The 16,767-nt window shown below is 41.2% G+C and overlaps 1 protein-coding gene across 1 annotated transcript in view; it reads left to right on the forward strand.

Moving 5' to 3' along the window:
• Positions 1 to 15,665, forward strand: part of LOC311486165 (mucin-2-like) — a gene marked incomplete at its 5' end in the record, with an annotated part of 45,693 nt that extends 30,028 nt beyond the window's left edge. Inside the window, 10 exons of the mRNA XM_084541926.1 lie at positions 12,008 to 12,150; positions 12,292 to 12,463; positions 12,627 to 12,874; positions 13,439 to 13,622; positions 13,792 to 13,966; positions 14,533 to 14,711; positions 14,801 to 14,870; positions 14,950 to 15,080; positions 15,355 to 15,389; positions 15,470 to 15,665. Coding sequence (XP_084398052.1) covers positions 12,008 to 12,150; positions 12,292 to 12,463; positions 12,627 to 12,874; positions 13,439 to 13,622; positions 13,792 to 13,966; positions 14,533 to 14,711; positions 14,801 to 14,870; positions 14,950 to 15,080; positions 15,355 to 15,389; positions 15,470 to 15,646 — 1,514 coding nt within the window. The 3' untranslated portion in view covers positions 15,647 to 15,665. The remainder of the gene's footprint in view (positions 1 to 12,007; positions 12,151 to 12,291; positions 12,464 to 12,626; positions 12,875 to 13,438; positions 13,623 to 13,791; positions 13,967 to 14,532; positions 14,712 to 14,800; positions 14,871 to 14,949; positions 15,081 to 15,354; positions 15,390 to 15,469) is intronic.
• Positions 15,666 to 16,767: the final 1,102 nt, after the last annotated feature.

Consider the following 16,767-nt stretch of genomic DNA (forward strand, 5'->3'; position numbering starts at 1 on the left):
CCACAAGAAGTCCAGTGTAGATCTGTTCTTTACCCAAGTCTTAGCATGTCACAGATAGGGCAAGATGTGATTTGCAACAAAGATGTGGGTCTCTTATGCAACAACAAGCAACAATGGCTTCAGCAGGAGTGTTTTGATTATGAGATACAATTCAAATGTTGTGAGTGTGGACCATCTACAACTCCTTCTACCACAACTAGAACAACTACAACCCAAACAACCACAGGATCTACTACTAAAACACCTGAAACAACGACTACACCTCAACCACTTAGAACTACAACCACAACACGTACTACCACAACTGCAACATCTACAATCCCGACACTTCCATCCACCTGCCCTAATGGACATGAAATGACATGTAGTTGGTCAGAATGGATCAATCTGGGAAAACCTACACCCGGCCCTGATGGTGGAGAGGATGAATCCATTCAGAAAATAATCTCTGCTGGTTATCATGTTTGTTTTGCTCCACAAGAAGTCCAGTGTAGATCTGTTCTTTACCCAAGTCTTAGCATGTCACAGATAGGGCAAGATGTGATTTGCAACAAAGATGTGGGTCTCTTATGCAACAACAAGCAACAATGGCTTCAGCAGGAGTGTTTTGATTATGAGATACAATTCAAATGTTGTGAGTGTGGACCATCTACAACTCCTTCTACCACAACTAGAACAACTACAACCCAAACAACCACAGGATCTACTACTAAAACACCTGAAACAACGACTACACCTCAACCACTTAGAACTACAACCACAACACGTACTACCACAACTACAACATCTACAATCCCGACACTTCCATCCACCTGCCCTAATGGACATGAAATGACATGCAGTTGGTCACAATGGATCAATCTGGGAAAACCTACACCCGGCCCTGATGGTGGAGAGGATGAATCCATTCAGAAAATAATCTCTGCTGGTTATCATGTTTGTTTTGCTCCACAAGAAGTCCAGTGTAGATCTGTTCTTTACCCAAGTCTTAGCATGTCACAGATAGGGCAAGATGTGATTTGCAACAAAGATGTGGGTCTCTTATGCAACAACAAGCAACAATGGCTTCAGCAGGAGTGTTTTGATTATGAGATACAATTCAAATGTTGTGAGTGTGGACCATCTACAACTCCTTCTACCACAACTAGAACAACTACAACCCAAACAACCACAGGATCTACTACTAAAACACCTGAAACAACGACTACACCTCAACCACTTAGAACTACAACCACAACACGTACTACCACAACTACAACATCTACAATCCCGACACTTCCATCCACCTGCCCTAATGGACATGAAATGACATGTAGTTGGTCACAATGGATCAATCTGGGAAAACCTACACCCGGCCCTGATGGTGGAGAGGATGAATCCATTCAGAAAATAATCTCTGCTGGTTATCATGTTTGTTTTGCTCCACAAGAAGTCCAGTGTAGATCTGTTCTTTACCCAAGTCTTAGCATGTCACAGATAGGGCAAGATGTGATTTGCAACAAAGATGTGGGTCTCTTATGCAACAACAAGCAACAAGGGCTTCAGCAGGAGTGTTTTGATTATGAGATACAATTCAAATGTTGTGAGTGTGGACCATCTACAACTCCTTCTACCACAACTAGAACAACTGCAACCCAAACAACCACAGGATCTACTACTAAAACACCTGAAACAACGACTACACCTCAACCACTTAGAACTACAACCACAACACGTACTACCACAACTACAACATCTACAATCCCGACACTTCCATCCACCTGCCCTAATGGACATGAAATGACATGTAGTTGGTCACAATGGATCAATCTGGGAAAACCTACACCCGGCCCTGATGGTGGAGAGGATGAATCCATTCAGAAAATAATCTCTGCTGGTTATCATGTTTGTTTTGCTCCACAAGAAGTCCAGTGTAGATCTGTTCTTTACCCAAGTCTTAGCATGTCACAGATAGGGCAAGATGTGATTTGCAACAAAGATGTGGGTCTCTTATGCAACAACAAGCAACAATGGCTTCAGCAGGAGTGTTTTGATTATGAGATACAATTCAAATGTTGTGAGTGTGGACCATCTACAACTCCTTCTACCACAACTAGAACAACTACAACCCAAACAACCACAGGATCTACTACTAAAACACCTGAAACAACGACTACACCTCAACCACTTAGAACTACAACCACAACACGTACTACCACAACTACAACATCTACAATCCCGACACTTCCATCCACCTGCCCTAATGGACATGAAATGACATGCAGTTGGTCAGAATGGATCAATCTGGGAAAACCTACACCCGGCCCTGATGGTGGAGAGGATGAATCCATTCAGAAAATAATCTCTGCTGGTTATCATGTTTGTTTTGCTCCACAAGAAGTCCAGTGTAGATCTGTTCTTTACCCAAGTCTTAGCATGTCACAGATAGGGCAAGATGTGATTTGCAACAAAGATGTGGGTCTCTTATGCAACAACAAGCAACAATGGCTTCAGCAGGAGTGTTTTGATTATGAGATACAATTCAAATGTTGTGAGTGTGGACCATCTACAACTCCTTCTACCACAACTAGAACAACTACAACCCAAACAACCACAGGATCTACTACTAAAACACCTGAAACAACGACTACACCTCAACCACTTAGAACTACAACCACAACACGTACTACCACAACTACAACATCTACAATCCCGACACTTCCATCCACCTGCCCTAATGGACATGAAATGACATGTAGTTGGTCACAATGGATCAATCTGGGAAAACCTACACCCGGCCCTGATGGTGGAGAGGATGAATCCATTCAGAAAATAATCTCTGCTGGTTATCATGTTTGTTTTGCTCCACAAGAAGTCCAGTGTAGATCTGTTCTTTACCCAAGTCTTAGCATGTCACAGATAGGGCAAGATGTGATTTGCAACAAAGATGTGGGTCTCTTATGCAACAACAAGCAACAAGGGCTTCAGCAGGAGTGTTTTGATTATGAGATACAATTCAAATGTTGTGAGTGTGGACCATCTACAACTCCTTCTACCACAACTAGAACAACTACAACCCAAACAACCACAGGATCTACTACTAAAACACCTGAAACAACGACTACACCTCAACCACTTAGAACTACAACCACAACACGTACTACCACAACTACAACATCTACAATCCCGACACTTCCATCCACCTGCCCTAATGGACATGAAATGACATGTAGTTGGTCACAATGGATCAATCTGGGAAAACCTACACCCGGCCCTGATGGTGGAGAGGATGAATCCATTCAGAAAATAATCTCTGCTGGTTATCATGTTTGTTTTGCTCCACAAGAAGTCCAGTGTAGATCTGTTCTTTACCCAAGTCTTAGCATGTCACAGATAGGGCAAGATGTGATTTGCAACAAAGATGTGGGTCTCTTATGCAACAACAAGCAACAATGGCTTCAGCAGGAGTGTTTTGATTATGAGATACAATTCAAATGTTGTGAGTGTGGACCATCTACAACTCCTTCTACCACAACTAGAACAACTACAACCCAAACAACCACAGGATCTACTACTAAAACACCTGAAACAACGACTACACCTCAACCACTTAGAACTACAACCACAACACGTAGTACCACAACTACAACATCTACAATCCCGACACTTCCATCCACCTGCCCTAATGGACATGAAATGACATGTAGTTGGTCACAATGGATCAATCTGGGAAAACCTACACCCGGCCCTGATGGTGGAGAGGATGAATCCATTCAGAAAATAATCTCTGCTGGTTATCATGTTTGTTTTGCTCCACAAGAAGTCCAGTGTAGATCTGTTCTTTACCCAAGTCTTAGCATGTCACAGATAGGGCAAGATGTGATTTGCAACAAAGATGTGGGTCTCTTATGCAACAACAAGCAACAATGGCTTCAGCAGGAGTGTTTTGATTATGAGATACAATTCAAATGTTGTGAGTGTGGACCATCTACAACTCCTTCTACCACAACTAGAACAACTACAACCCAAACAACCACAGGATCTACTACTAAAACACCTGAAACAACGACTACACCTCAACCACTTAGAACTACAACCACAACACGTACTACCACAACTACAACATCTACAATCCCGACACTTCCATCCACCTGCCCTAATGGACATGAAATGACATGTAGTTGGTCACAATGGATCAATCTGGGAAAACCTACACCCGGCCCTGATGGTGGAGAGGATGAATCCATTCAGAAAATAATCTCTGCTGGTTATCATGTTTGTTTTGCTCCACAAGAAGTCCAGTGTAGATCTGTTCTTTACCCAAGTCTTAGCATGTCACAGATAGGGCAAGATGTGATTTGCAACAAAGATGTGGGTCTCTTATGCAACAACAAGCAACAAGGGCTTCAGCAGGAGTGTTTTGATTATGAGATACAATTCAAATGTTGTGAGTGTGGACCATCTACAACTCCTTCTACCACAACTAGAACAACTACAACCCAAACAACCACAGGATCTACTACTAAAACACCTGAAACAACGACTACACCTCAACCACTTAGAACTACAACCACAACACGTACTACCACAACTACAACATCTACAATCCCGACACTTCCATCCACCTGCCCTAATGGACATGAAATGACATGTAGTTGGTCACAATGGATCAATCTGGGAAAACCTACACCCGGCCCTGATGGTGGAGAGGATGAATCCATTCAGAAAATAATCTCTGCTGGTTATCATGTTTGTTTTGCTCCACAAGAAGTCCAGTGTAGATCTGTTCTTTACCCAAGTCTTAGCATGTCACAGATAGGGCAAGATGTGATTTGCAACAAAGATGTGGGTCTCTTATGCAACAACAAGCAACAATGGCTTCAGCAGGAGTGTTTTGATTATGAGATACAATTCAAATGTTGTGAGTGTGGACCATCTACAACTCCTTCTACCACAACTAGAACAACTACAACCCAAACAACCACAGGATCTACTACTAAAACACCTGAAACAACGACTACACCTCAACCACTTAGAACTACAACCACAACACGTACTACCACAACTACAACATCTACAATCCCGACACTTCCATCCACCTGCCCTAATGGACATGAAATGACATGTAGTTGGTCACAATGGATCAATCTGGGAAAACCTACACCCGGCCCTGATGGTGGAGAGGATGAATCCATTCAGAAAATAATCTCTGCTGGTTATCATGTTTGTTTTGCTCCACAAGAAGTCCAGTGTAGATCTGTTCTTTACCCAAGTCTTAGCATGTCACAGATAGGGCAAGATGTGATTTGCAACAAAGATGTGGGTCTCTTATGCAACAACAAGCAACAAGGGCTTCAGCAGGAGTGTTTTGATTATGAGATACAATTCAAATGTTGTGAGTGTGGACCATCTACAACTCCTTCTACCACAACTAGAACAACTACAACCCAAACAACCACAGGATCTACTACTAAAACACCTGAAACAACGACTACACCTCAACCACTTAGAACTACAACCACAACACGTACTACCACAACTACAACATCTACAATCCCGACACTTCCATCCACCTGCCCTAATGGACATGAAATGACATGTAGTTGGTCACAATGGATCAATCTGGGAAAACCTACACCCGGCCCTGATGGTGGAGAGGATGAATCCATTCAGAAAATAATCTCTGCTGGTTATCATGTTTGTTTTGCTCCACAAGAAGTCCAGTGTAGATCTGTTCTTTACCCAAGTCTTAGCATGTCACAGATAGGGCAAGATGTGATTTGCAACAAAGATGTGGGTCTCTTATGCAACAACAAGCAACAATGGCTTCAGCAGGAGTGTTTTGATTATGAGATACAATTCAAATGTTGTGAGTGTGGACCATCTACAACTCCTTCTACCACAACTAGAACAACTACAACCCAAACAACCACAGGATCTACTACTAAAACACCTGAAACAACGACTACACCTCAACCACTTAGAACTACAACCACAACACGTACTACCACAACTACAACATCTACAATCCCGACACTTCCATCCACCTGCCCTAATGGACATGAAATGACATGTAGTTGGTCACAATGGATCAATCTGGGAAAACCTACACCCGGCCCTGATGGTGGAGAGGATGAATCCATTCAGAAAATAATCTCTGCTGGTTATCATGTTTGTTTTGCTCCACAAGAAGTCCAGTGTAGATCTGTTCTTTACCCAAGTCTTAGCATGTCACAGATAGGGCAAGATGTGATTTGCAACAAAGATGTGGGTCTCTTATGCAACAACAAGCAACAATGGCTTCAGCAGGAGTGTTTTGATTATGAGATACAATTCAAATGTTGTGAGTGTGGACCATCTACAACTCCTTCTACCACAACTAGAACAACTACAACCCAAACAACCACAGGATCTACTACTAAAACACCTGAAACAACGACTACACCTCAACCACTTAGAACTACAACCACAACACGTACTACCACAACTACAACATCTACAATCCCGACACTTCCATCCACCTGCCCTAATGGACATGAAATGACATGTAGTTGGTCACAATGGATCAATCTGGGAAAACCTACACCCGGCCCTGATGGTGGAGAGGATGAATCCATTCAGAAAATAATCTCTGCTGGTTATCATGTTTGTTTTGCTCCACAAGAAGTCCAGTGTAGATCTGTTCTTTACCCAAGTCTTAGCATGTCACAGATAGGGCAAGATGTGATTTGCAACAAAGATGTGGGTCTCTTATGCAACAACAAGCAACAAGGGCTTCAGCAGGAGTGTTTTGATTATGAGATACAATTCAAATGTTGTGAGTGTGGACCATCTACAACTCCTTCTACCACAACTAGAACAACTACAACCCAAACAACCACAGGATCTACTACTAAAACACCTGAAACAACGACTACACCTCAACCACTTAGAACTACAACCACAACACGTACTACCACAACTACAACATCTACAATCCCGACACTTCCATCCACCTGCCCTAATGGACATGAAATGACATGTAGTTGGTCACAATGGATCAATCTGGGAAAACCTACACCCGGCCCTGATGGTGGAGAGGATGAATCCATTCAGAAAATAATCTCTGCTGGTTATCATGTTTGTTTTGCTCCACAAGAAGTCCAGTGTAGATCTGTTCTTTACCCAAGTCTTAGCATGTCACAGATAGGGCAAGATGTGATTTGCAACAAAGATGTGGGTCTCTTATGCAACAACAAGCAACAATGGCTTCAGCAGGAGTGTTTTGATTATGAGATACAATTCAAATGTTGTGAGTGTGGACCATCTACAACTCCTTCTACCACAACTAGAACAACTGCAACCCAAACAACCACAGGATCTACTACTAAAACACCTGAAACAACGACTACACCTCAACCACTTAGAACTACAACCACAACACGTACTACCACAACTGCAACATCTACAATCCCGACACTTCCATCCACCTGCCCTAATGGACATGAAATGACATGTAGTTGGTCACAATGGATCAATCTGGGAAAACCTACACCCGGCCCTGATGGTGGAGAGGATGAATCCATTCAGAAAATAATCTCTGCTGGTTATCATGTTTGTTTTGCTCCACAAGAAGTCCAGTGTAGATCTGTTCTTTACCCAAGTCTTAGCATGTCACAGATAGGGCAAGATGTGATTTGCAACAAAGATGTGGGTCTCTTATGCAACAACAAGCAACAATGGCTTCAACAGGAGTGTTTTGATTATGAGATACAATTCAAATGTTGTGAGTGTGGACCATCTACAACTCCTTCTACCACAACTAGAACAACTGCAACCCAAACAACCACAGGATCTATTACTAAAACACCTGAAACAACGACTACACCTCAACCACTTAGAACTACAACCACAACACGTACTACCACAACTGCAACATCTACAATCCCGACACTTCCATCCACCTGCCCTAATGGACATGAAATGACATGTAGTTGGTCACAATGGATCAATCTGGGAAAACCTACACCCGGCCCTGATGGTGGAGAGGATGAATCCATTCAGAAAATAATCTCTGCTGGTTATCATGTTTGTTTTGCTCCACAAGAAGTCCAGTGTAGATCTGTTCTTTACCCAAGTCTTAGCATGTCACAGATAGGGCAAGATGTGATTTGCAACAAAGATGTGGGTCTCTTATGCAACAACAAGCAACAAGGGCTTCAGCAGGAGTGTTTTGATTATGAGATACAATTCAAATGTTGTGAGTGTGGACCATCTACAACTCCTTCTACCACAACTAGAACAACTACAACCCAAACAACCACAGGATCTACTACTAAAACACCTGAAACAACGACTACACCTCAACCACTTAGAACTACAACCACAACACGTACTACCACAACTGCAACATCTACAATCCCGACACTTCCATCCACCTGCCCTAATGGACATGAAATGACATGTAGTTGGTCACAATGGATCAATCTGGGAAAACCTACACCCGGCCCTGATGGTGGAGAGGATGAATCCATTCAGAAAATAATCTCTGCTGGTTATCATGTTTGTTTTGCTCCACAAGAAGTCCAGTGTAGATCTGTTCTTTACCCAAGTCTTAGCATGTCACAGATAGGGCAAGATGTGATTTGCAACAAAGATGTGGGTCTCTTATGCAACAACAAGCAACAATGGCTTCAGCAGGAGTGTTTTGATTATGAGATACAATTCAAATGTTGTGAGTGTGGACCATCTACAACTCCTTCTACCACAACTAGAACAACTGCAACCCAAACAACCACAGGATCTACTACTAAAACACCTGAAACAACGACTACACCTCAACCACTTAGAACTACAACCACAACACGTACTACCACAACTGCAACATCTACAATCCCGACACTTCCATCCACCTGCCCTAATGGACATGAAATGACATGTAGTTGGTCACAATGGATCAATCTGGGAAAACCTACACCCGGCCCTGATGGTGGAGAGGATGAATCCATTCAGAAAATAATCTCTGCTGGTTATCATGTTTGTTTTGCTCCACAAGAAGTCCAGTGTAGATCTGTTCTTTACCCAAGTCTTAGCATGTCACAGATAGGGCAAGATGTGATTTGCAACAAAGATGTGGGTCTCTTATGCAACAACAAGCAACAATGGCTTCAGCAGGAGTGTTTTGATTATGAGATACAATTCAAATGTTGTGAGTGTGGACCATCTACAACTCCTTCTCCCACAACTAGAACAACTGCAACCCAAACAACCACAGGATCTACTACTAAAACACCTGAAACAACGACTACACCTCAACCACCTAGAACTACAACCACAACACGTACTACCACAACTGCAACATCTACAATCCCGACACTTCCATCCACCTGCCCTAATGGACATGAAATGACATGTAGTTGGTCACAATGGATCAATCTGGGAAAACCTACACCCGGCCTTGATGGTGGAGAGGATGAATCCATTCAGAAAATAATCTCTGCTGGTTATAATGTTTGTTTTGCTCCACAAGAAGTCCAGTGTAGATCTGTTCTTTACCCAAGTCTTAGCATGTCACAGATAGGGCAAGATGTGATTTGCAACAAAGATGTGGGTCTCTTATGCAACAACAAGCAACAATGGCTTCAACAGGAGTGTTTTGATTATGAGATACAATTCAAATGTTGTGAGTGTGGACCATCTACAACTCCTTCTACCACAACTAGAACAACTGCAACCCAAACAACCACAGGATCTATTACTAAAACACCTGAAACAACGACTACACCTCAACCACTTAGAACTACAACCACAACACGTACTACCACAACTGCAACATCTACAATCCCGACACTTCCATCCACCTGCCCTAATGGACATGAAATGACATGTAGTTGGTCACAATGGATCAATCTGGGAAAACCTACACCCGGCCCTGATGGTGGAGAGGATGAATCCATTCAGAAAATAATCTCTGCTGGTTATCATGTTTGTTTTGCTCCACAAGAAGTCCAGTGTAGATCTGTTCTTTACCCAAGTCTTAGCATGTCACAGATAGGGCAAGATGTGATTTGCAACAAAGATGTGGGTCTCTTATGCAACAACAAGCAACAATGGCTTCAGCAGGAGTGTTTTGATTATGAGATACAATTCAAATGTTGTGAGTGTGGACCATCTACAACTCCTTCTACCACAACTAGAACAACTAAAACCCAAACAACCACAGGATCTACTACTAAAACACCTGAAACAACGACTACACCTCAACCACTTAGAACTACAACCACAACACGTACTACCACAACTACAACATCTACAATCCCGACACTTCCATCCACCTGCCCTAATGGACATGAAATGACATGTAGTTGGTCACAATGGATCAATCTGGGAAAACCTACACCAGGCACTGATGGTGGAGAGGATGAATCCATTCAGAAAATAATCTCTGCTGGTTATCATGTTTGTTTTGCTCCACAAGAAGTCCAGTGTAGATCTGTTCTTTACCCAAGTCTTAGCATGTCACAGATAGGGCAAGATGTGATTTGCAACAAAGATGTGGGTCTTTTATGCAACAACAAGCAACAATGGCTTCAGCAGGAGTGTTTTGATTATGAGATACAATTCAAATGTTGTGAGTGTGGACCATCTACAACTCCTTCTACCACAACTAGAACAACTACAACCCAAACAACCACAGGATCTACTACTAAAACACCTGAAACAATGACTACACCTCAACCACCTAGAACTACAACCACAACACGTACTACCACATCTACAATCCCGATAATTCAATCCACCTGCCCTAGTGGACATGCAATGAAATGTAGTTGGTCAGAATGGATCAATCTAGGCCAACCTACATCCGGCCCTGACGGTGGAGAGGATGAATCCATTCAGAAAATAATCTCTGCTGGTTATCATGTTTGTTTTGCTCCAGCAGAAGTCCATTGTAGAGCTGTTCTTTACCCAACTCTTACCATGTCACAGATAGGACAACATGTGATTTGCAATAAAGATATGGGTCTCTTATGCAACAACGATCAACAAGGACCTCGGCAGGAGTGTTTTGATTATGAGATACAATTCAAATGTTGTCATTGTCCAACACCTCCACCTCCTTCTACCACAACTAGAACAATTACAACCCAACCACCTACAACTACTACAACCAGAACACCTATTACCACAACTGAAACAACTACACCTTGCGTTTGTCATCATAATGGTACCGATTTCCCTCCTGGTAAGTTCTGATCCAAGTCTTATTATACCATTTGGGGCATTATAATTATAATTATATAAATTATGTAACATTGTACTTGTCAGTCACAGTTTTTGTTGTCTTTTATTTGACTCCACCAACAATGACTTTTAAATTGAAAGTTATTCAAAGAGTAATTATAAGTTGAAAACAAACCTTGGATACATCTTTTATGTTACATTTGTTCAAATCATCTCTCATCAAACAAGTACATATACTGAATATATCAAATGGAAAATCCATGTGCTACTCATGAATCAGAAATGTTGTACACACACTGAAATTCTCCATACCTAAAACAAGAAAGGAATGTGACTGGCCTAAACTATTACAGTTATATGTTTGGACTACTTTACTTTTTGTCCTAACAGAAAACTGACTTGACTTGAGTGAACAGCTGCATCAACCAAACATGACAGTGAAAAACTAAATAGACAGCCATTTGCACTCATTGGCCTTAGCTAAAACAGTTGCACAAATTAGTAACATAGACTGATTGTCAGAACATGTGCATCTTTATATGTCAATTCCTCTCACTTTACAGAGGAAACAGATGCACACTGAGAAGTAGCTGTGGAGAGAGTGCTACTTCATCTGTTAGGGAACCTTTAATGACAACCAGACTAAATGTGTAAAACTGCTTGGAAAGACAGAACAGATGTGGTTAAATAATATTACAAGATTATGCATGTCCTCATATATGTGTCAGTTATACAGTGTATCGTCTCTATACATTACATATGTTATGGGTTCATTTTGAGAAATATTCTTGTGTCTCCTTTTCAGGATCCATTGTCTACAATGTGACAGACTATGAAGGCTATTGTTACAAAGGCTACTGCAATGATACTTGTTATGTGGTGGCAACAAGCTATGCATGTCCTCCTCCCAGTCCTCTCAGCTGTGTCAATGTAGTTCCTCCAAGGAAGGTAATTCTATTTGTATTCCACACACACACACACACACACAAAAAAAAAAAAATCTATTCCTCATTTATTGTTTTCTGGATTTTGCTAAACAAAATGTGTGACCTTCTTTTCTTTAATTTCAACCTGTGTTTCTCCTCGTAGGATGGGGAAAGCTGGAAGGAAAGCAATTGTCGTACGGGAAAATGTGAAAATGGTGAAGTTACATATACCGACACAAAATGTCCACCGAAGAAGCCTATAGTGTGCGCAAATAACTTCCCTACTGTTGAAGTGATGGATGATGATGGATGCTGCTCCCACTATGAGTGCCAATGTAAGTTTGAGTTACTAAAATATTGATAGGTCACACAAAGTTAAAAGTCCATATATATGTGTGTGTGTGTGTGTGGGTGTGTGTGTGTGTGTGTGTGTGCATATCAGATACAACTACATCAAGTACTATCAGATGTGTAATTCATTATCTTTATCATATAAAGGTATCTGCTATGGTTGGGGAGACCCACATTATGTGACCTTCGATGGAACCTACTATGGCTTTCAAGGCAACTGTTCCTACTGGCTGGTGAAAGAGATTTTGCCCAAATACAACTTCAGCGTTCAGATTTCTAACTACTACTGCGGTTCAGTTGATGGCCTGTCCTGTCCTCAGTCCATCACTGTCTTCTACCAAGGCTACAAAATCTTCATAACGCAGTCGGATGTCAATGGGATTTTCACAAACCATGTAATTTTAAAAACACTCAAATATTCTCATATCCTGAAATTATTCTCGCTGCAACTATCCCTTCTTGCCAATAGTTTAGTTGCAACCACTAGTATGGACTGTTTTATTTGACTAACAAAAATATGGAAGAATTTCTTACACTCTAACACATACACATTTGTAGATTCATTTGTTGGCCTGAAACTGGATTTGTGTATTTGTGGCTTACTTTTTTTCAGCTTTCGTGAGCTTCAGGGGCAGTTACTGGTTAGGCCAGCAGATGGCGACCTCCCATTATCACTGTATTCATATTTACCTGCATTATGTAGTATCTGTCACCACTTTTATTTATTTTATGGTGTGTTTGTATTTTTTGTTAAGCAAATAACACTGGCAGGAAGTGATCCACATATCTGCAAAAGCCATTTTACGAGGATATGACTGTGAGATGTGATGTTTGTGAATTGTCTTCTATGGGTTGCAGCTGTTAAAATACCACCACTGTAGTTGCACTGTATTTTGCAAAAAAAAAAAAAGTTTGTTAACGGGCCTTTCTGACGTTTCTGTGACATGCTTCTGTTGCAGATTTCTGTGAATGACAAGCCTGTAAGTCCTGCATATCAGAATGGTGACTTCCGTTTAACTACCACTGGTATTGATACGGTGCTCATCATCCCCGAAATTCATGCCAAGATCACATTCTCAGGGCTCATCTTTAGTATCTACCTGCCCTACAGTCAATTTGCGGGCAACACAGAGGGGCAATGTGGTGAGTCCTGCAGCTGAAATGTACTGTGAGAATATCAGTTGATGATTGAATGGCATTTTTATAGTCACTGAAAACTTTATGTATTGAACCCCATAGATATGTTATATTGCATGTGACTCACTTGAGTTACTGTATGTCATGACTTTACTAATGATTGAGGACTCTCTAGGTACATGTGACAACAACCGGACAGATGACTGCATGTTGCCCACTGGTAAAATTGATCCTTCATGTCCCAATATGGCGCATGAGTGGCATACTAATGACAGCGACTGCAAGCCTCCACCTCCCCCACCACCACCACCTCCTTGCGATCCAAGCATCTGTGAGATCATCAAGAGCAGGTAGGAGGAAAAAAGATCATGTCAAAATCATAATATGTAACATCAGGTTCAAATAATGATTTAATTTCAACTTGTTACATTAATTTGTTATTTTAAATTACAGACCTTATATAAGCATTATTTGCATTTTTTTAAAATTTAATCAGTGACAGACAGTCTTTATATACATTGATTACTTACATAGACCTAGACCCTGCCTGCAAGGGTGCAGGGGTTTTTCATTACTTTTAATATGTTCTACAATATAGAAAAATAAACACAGAAGACACCAAAACAAGAAAATGATAAATATGGATGTATGTATCCAAAAATGCAAAGCTGAAGTGAAGGCAAATGGACTTGTTGGGTCATTTCTTACTTGGATCTGCAATTGGTTTTGTATCTTTATCCCTGCTATTGAATGCCATTAACCTGGATGACTGAGAACCTTTACAGACAAGGATGCATAGTATTCCACCCCATTTTCATGGGAGATTGCAAAATAGTCACAAAATGACAAAACTTGTGCAAAGATACGTTCAGTTTGTGTCCAGTGTTTTTACTGACTATAAATCCCATCTTCCCAGTGTGTTTGAAGCTTGCCACAAGCTCATTGACTACACCCCATTTGTTGTGGCCTGTGAGTTTGATGTTTGCCACATGAACCTTTCTCACATTGGCTGCATCAGCATACAAACATATGCTGATGCCTGTGCTGAGGCTGGAGTGTGTATTGACTGGAGAAGTGCCACCAAAGGACTCTGTGGTATGCAATTGCAATACATGAAACACATCTCACCAAACCCATCACCCAGTAATGACTATAATCAATTTTTGTCTCTCTCCTCTAAATAGAATATAAATGTAAAAGCCCGAAAGTGTACCAGGCCTGTGTCCCTCTTGTGCAGCCTACCTGTGATTCCTGGTAAAGCATTTCACCTACCCTCTTATTAATCACATACTACACGATGTGATTATGACACTGCATGCTGTTGTCTCTGCAGGTACAACGAGAAATTCATCTATAGTGTTGATCAGTTTAGCGCTATGATGAATGTGAAGCTGGAGGGTTGCACCTGTCCAAACAACACATTCCTTCTCTCTTCTACCTCAGATGAATGCGTGCCCACCTGTGGTAAGAGCGAATAGCATTACAGCAATACATGTGTTCTGTTTATGAATGTACAGTTGTCATTAAAGTAAGTATCTGCACCTCATCCAATACAGCAGTCCTTGGCTTGTACACAACGCAGTGCCCTGACTGTGGGTCAAGCATTGTTATTCTTTTTTAAAATAGGAAAGGACTCTTAATACCATTTAAAAGTATCACTAGCTGAGCTCCTGAGCCAGGATAACCAAAGCTGAAATGAATGAATGTCCATTTATGTTTTATATTTTTCTCACATTAGAAATCTGTCGACTGCCCAATGGAAAATGGACAAAGGTAAATCATTTAGCCTATAATGCCAGTCCCTTTCAACATTACCTTGGATGAGTAATTAACGTGCAATATTGTATCCTCAGGCCAAAGCAACATGGACAGAAGGCTGTAATGAGTGTATATGTGAAGAGGACACCTTACAGGTCACCTGCCATCCTGTGTCCTGTCCAGCACAGCCACCACTCAGCTGTGACCAAGAAGGCATGGTCAAGGTTCATGAAACTGTGGGCTGCTGTCAAAAGGAGAAGTGTGGTAAGTGAACAACAAGTTGCTAATATTGTAGTCACCAAGCTTTAGTGACTGAATTTGCACTGTGGTCACTCTGAAGTAAGTTCAGAGAAAACACCCATCACTCAGGAACAGTAATTGTAATAGGAAATGCCTGTTGTGAGCATCAAGGCCCTTATTTGTATTCTATATTTTTCTGTGTGAACTTACTCTTCTTTATTCATCCATCTGTGTCTCTGAACAGAGTGTGATGTGAAGCGGTGCTCCGGTATTGTGCAACCTTGCCCTGCTGGTTTTACTATCAAGACCACGACGGGGGTCTGTTGTGCCAAATACATATGCGGTGAGTGTGCTTGTGTGTTCATGTCACTGTAATTGCATGGCCAGGATTAAATTTTGCTGTTATCGTATCTCATTTATAATGCATTAATCAACTTTTGTTTTTTGTTTTGTTTTCTTCACAGTGCCTAAAAATGACGTGTGTGTGTTTAACAACCAAGAATATCGGGTGAGAGCTCACACTTTCAAGTGAAACTGGTGAAGAAAAGAGACAAAGACACAAATTGTCTGTTAATTCTCCATAATTCTTAGAATATTAGTCTCATCCGACTTTGCACAGGAAGTCAATTTGCCATAACTAATGAGAACACACACAGCTATTACATTTGAATTTAATACACTATACCTCAAATTCAAATCAGATGCAATAATACAGTATGTTACAAAGTATTTTGTTGTGACCTTCTTACCCTGTCCATCCAGGTTGGAGACCAGGTACCGATGAAGCCATGTCAGAAGTGCATTTGTAGTGACCAGATAGATGTCACCAACCATCTTCACACAATACAATGCCAGCCCATTCCATGTGACACATACTGTCCTCTGGTAAGACAAGTCTTATTATGCATGCTGTATATAATAGAATGAAACTGAATGAAACAACAAACAAACATTATGAAACTGTGTGAGTCTATCCCTTCTTTCTATAGTTACCTATGTGATATGAACATACTGTAAAGCTTTAAATGTCAAGCCCAAATCCAAATCCTGACAATAAAAAACCTGATCCATAGTGGATCTTGTGCTGGTTTACATATTGTTTATATGCCGTGTTTTTGTCCATATTTAGGGTTTCGAGTACCGGATCGTCTCT

The sequence above is a fragment of the Chelon labrosus genome (genome assembly GCF_963514085.1).
Source record: "Chelon labrosus genome assembly, chromosome: 3".
Lineage (NCBI taxonomy): Eukaryota > Metazoa > Chordata > Actinopteri > Mugiliformes > Mugilidae > Chelon > Chelon labrosus.